The 4,219-nt window shown below is 41.6% G+C and overlaps 1 protein-coding gene across 2 annotated transcripts; it reads left to right on the top strand.

Moving 5' to 3' along the window:
* Positions 1 to 260: 260 nt before the first annotated feature.
* Positions 261 to 3,431, top strand: LOC125885615 (tumor necrosis factor ligand superfamily member 14-like). 2 transcript variants are annotated; one of them, XM_049571284.1, is made up of 8 exons: positions 261 to 439; positions 552 to 641; positions 976 to 1,247; positions 2,019 to 2,087; positions 2,207 to 2,240; positions 2,375 to 2,443; positions 2,566 to 2,803; positions 2,979 to 3,431. In XM_049571284.1, the coding sequence occupies exons 3-8, from the start codon at positions 1,050 to 1,052 to the stop codon at positions 3,196 to 3,198; spliced, it is 828 nt and encodes a 275-aa protein (XP_049427241.1). In that variant the 5' UTR covers positions 261 to 439; positions 552 to 641; positions 976 to 1,049; the 3' UTR covers positions 3,199 to 3,431. The 2 variants fall into 2 exon arrangements, with proteins under 2 accessions (XP_049427241.1, XP_049427242.1); XM_049571285.1 differs by having other exon boundaries at positions 2,994 to 3,431.
* The last annotated feature ends 788 nt before the right edge of the window (positions 3,432 to 4,219 follow it).

Here is a 4,219-nt window from a genome sequence, read left to right on the forward strand (position 1 = left end):
GTGGTTCAGTGGGTTTAAAAAAAAAGTGCCAAAAGCCTGGCACGGCGAGACTGAGCGATTGTGCAAGTTTCTCAGAAAATGACAAGTAAAAAAAAACTAAAAATTGCTACAGACACTGAGACAAACAAACCAAAAGTGCTTAAGAGAACATGACACATATGGAGTGAGAAATTGAAGAAAGAGAAAAGGAAGTGTCAGCTGAGGGATGATAACTATATTCAGTAGTCGTAGGGAGTGTCCCACACAAACACACACTCTCACATGCACACTACTCACCCTCTCTCTCTCTACCCCGAGTCATCTTCATTTCCTCCTTACATGAGCTTGCTTAAAGAGCAATATTAGCGATAGCTGACAGCAGGCGAGCAACACAAGAAGTGAGGGAGCACAGAGAACTGTCCGCAGCGGTGCAGAGGAGGAACTTTCATCTTCTCAGAAGGTGAGGCATGGAGAAGCTGTGATACACTGTGGCATATCAGAGAATGTCATTGATATTATTTCAGTTTTAACATAATGTTTGGGGACATTTTTTGTCATTTGAAATCCCTAAGGTGTCAGAAAGGAGAGTGTGAAAACCACCCTGTGCTACTGGATGGTTGACTGAGCTGTGGGGGAACATCTGGTGCACATTTAAATCCAAGGTAATCTCTGTCTGATCTACCTTGAACAAAAAATAGGATTTGTTTTTTCTTTGAAACATTGGACTTGTTGAAGCTGCCTCTTCTTGTGTGCTTGCAGTAGTCAGGGGGTGTAGAAATATGTTTCCCAGAAACTGGTTGCATTGCATATACCTAGTAAGCACAGCAGACTTAACTCCCGAGGCCAAGTCTGTATGTGTCATATCTCTCTCATCCTGTCTTGTATTTCTTTGTTTCTGTCTCTCTACTGCCTCTCCCTGTCTTGTCTCCCTGCCTTTCTTATCTCCAGATTTATTTATTTTTTTTGCTTTACCTAACTGTAACCTTGTCTTTTCAGAACCTGTCCCCTGCACCAAATCGTGCCCTTTGACCTTTAGCCCTAACATCCCATTTGGAGTGTGATCTGGTGGGATGGCAGAGGGCGGTGTGCCTACATGCCCCCAGGTATTTGTGGTTGACAGCCAAGCCAACTACGTCTCTGTGCCCGGTGGAAGGAAAGCAAGATGGGCAAGAGGAAGCCAAAAGTTTCTTCTCCTGCTGGTGGGACTGGCCCTGTTGGGACTTGTCGTGGAGGGAATTTTCATCTACAGTCTGTATAAAAAAAATCAGGTGAGGCTATGTGTGTGTTTGTGTGAAGTGAGAACCCAAAGCACTTGGAACACGTGGAAATTCCTTTTCGCGAGAATTTCCCTATTTTCCTTTACGTCATCACCAGACACGCGCACTACCGGACAGCTACACACATTTTTAAGTGGGTGGTCATTTGTGCTTGAAGTTGCAGGTCCAGAATGACAAATGTGTGAAATGGACTTGTTCTCTAGTTCTACTTCCCTTTCTTTTCTCTCTAGTGCAAACCCACAATATAACTTCACTTTTCTATGACGGTTTCATAACGTTGTTTATTACACACCTGCTGCTATTATGTTGTCCACTCTGTGTGTTATGTAATATGCACTACGCTTAAAAATCAAACCATAGAGGCTGTGCAGTGTCCCTGAATGACTCTCATTCCCTTACCAACCCGTATATTTCTCAATAGCTCACTTAAAAGGCAGAAAGTTGTTTTCGTGTCAACTGTATATCACATGAGGCTGAGACCACAATTTTGATTAAACTCATTTAAAATGTATTTTCTGTTTAACTTTTTTAAAACTTCAGGGCTTCGATGTATATTTTTGTTTTTTAGTGTGTATGTCAAATGACCTTATGTCTTTGTGTCTGTGTACATTTCTTTTGGTTTCCACAAGGCAGGACACTTCCTGTTCTTACGTACTCCTTGAACTTTTGACATCTTGCTTGCAAGCGCACACAGATTTTGTTACTCACCCAAGTGTTTTTCCTGTATTTCTCACCCTCTTTTATCTCATCCTCTCCCGGCAGGAATTTTCCATCTGTAAGTTTCATCCTCTCTGCCAGAACCTGTCCAATCCCCAAACATCTGGCCAGCAGGTAAGTGTGGGTGTATATGTGGGTGCTGAGCCACAAGTTATACTGACGCACAGCCTGATTTGGATTGTTGTTGTTGTTGTTGTTGAGTTTTTGGTTTTAACACCTTTTTTCTGTTTCAGGGTGGCACCAAAATGGGTCAAGTGGGACATAAAGGTATTGAGTTACTCTCTGTTATTGTAACTGATTAAGATGAGCCACTGATTGATTGATTGATTGATTGATTGATTGATTGATTGATTGATTGATTGATTGATTGATTGATTGATTGACCCTGCTTTCTTTAACAGACAATGAGATTCCCACAGTGGAACCACTTCTGAAACAGGTCCAGCAGAGACCTTTTGCTCAACTGACAGGTTAGACACCTCTAAACACTCCAAAATATTGTATATGATCTTAATGATTAATTTGAACTGATCTCCTTTGTTTTCTTTGTTCACACTAACTCTTCCTTTCTTCTTCCTCATCTTCATACCAGGCTCCAGTAATCCTTATGGGAGGGACAATGTGGTGCTGTGGGAAAATGTACATGGTGATGCTGTCACCTACAACATGGGCTATGACAATGGCCGGTTGTTGGTAGTGAAGGCTGGTTACTACTACCTCTACTCCAAAGTGACAGCAAATGCTGTACAGGACTGTTCACTTATTCAGCACAAAGTCATGAGATACACCGCCTCCTACGGAAAACCAATGGAGCTTATGAGATCAAAAAGGTTTGTCAGTGTACCCCTCCTTACTTCCTTCCTCTGTCGCTGCACATGTGCTCACAAGTGCACAAATAAACTTGGGTGCAGCCAGTTTGTGGCTTTGCTTCTGTGCATTTGAATGCAAGTTAAAATCAGTGCTGTCTTCATTATGATGTGGTAAGTTTGCTTTCTGACATCTTAGGCATGTTTCCTCCAGAAACCGCTGCCGGACCCAGGTAACCCCAAGTACAACGACTCCAAGCGGGGAAGATCTGTGGAACAGTTTCCTGGCTGGGATCTTTCACCTGGAGAAGGGAGATAAAATTTTTGTCACACTGAGTGATATACAAAAACTGCGTCAAGGATCTAAAGACAATTTCATGGGGGCCTTTATGATACTTCCAGGTCAACTGCAGCAATAATACCTCTGTCCTACATCAGATTCTATGCTTCTGTGTGTTAATTTACTCCATATGTTGTGATGAATTTTATATATCTAATATATATAATCTAAATTATACTGTACACAATGAATGTATTTCAATCCCTTTATGAGAAAACAACAAATGGTTGTGATATAAAAAGTACCTGATATTCAGGTTATATAATTCTACTTGATTTTTGTTTTGTGAATAAAATTCAGTTTGCTATCAAATGGAAATGTGAGGTGGCATCAGTTCTAGATAAGGTCATATCTTGGACTGATAAGTTCAATGGCTAAAAATCTTTAATGACAATCTGCAGAAGAATACAAACAGATTTCATCTCTGCTCACACGATAAAGCGTGCAAACATGCAAGACTGTTTGTAACCAGCTTGGATAACTTGAGCACACTGAAACAAACCACAGAACACAGTTGTTGATTTATAGAAACATACATACACAAACGTGTGTGTGTGTGTGTGTGTGTGTGTGTGTGTGTGTGTGTGTGTGTGCAGGATGTGGTTGAGTAAGGATGCACTGAGGAGAGGATGGAGGGGAAGAGTTACTTAGGTGCTGAGGTCGGTGTGGCTGACTCAGCTCTTCTCACAGTGTACACAGGGGAAAGTTTTGCAGCCATTGCAGCGGCTTCAAATGGAAAAAAAAGGCATATGGAGGTACAGAGATGTTAAGTCGAGGAGAGTTTGTTAACCAACGAGGGAATTCTGCCCGAGAATTGGGTTGGAAAAAGAAATGCAAAAAGCAAAGTGTTACAAACTCATGAGAAAAGTGTGAAGACACAGGAAAGCATGTAGACAGGTAGACAGGTAACCAAATATATATGTGAGTGGAAAGACTGACCTTAGATGCAGCTGAAATATTTGGGTCATTTCCTGCTCTGAGACACAGATAATCATCTGTGTGTTTGAGCGAAACAAACACACAACAAGATAATGCTCTTGCAGCTCGAGCATACAGGTTTGGCACAAAAAATGTTGCTGTTTCGGTCCTTGCAGTGTTTG

The sequence above is a fragment of the Epinephelus fuscoguttatus genome, linkage group LG3 (assembly GCF_011397635.1).
Source record: "Epinephelus fuscoguttatus linkage group LG3, E.fuscoguttatus.final_Chr_v1".
In the NCBI taxonomy this organism is placed as follows: Eukaryota; Metazoa; Chordata; class Actinopteri; order Perciformes; family Serranidae; genus Epinephelus; species Epinephelus fuscoguttatus.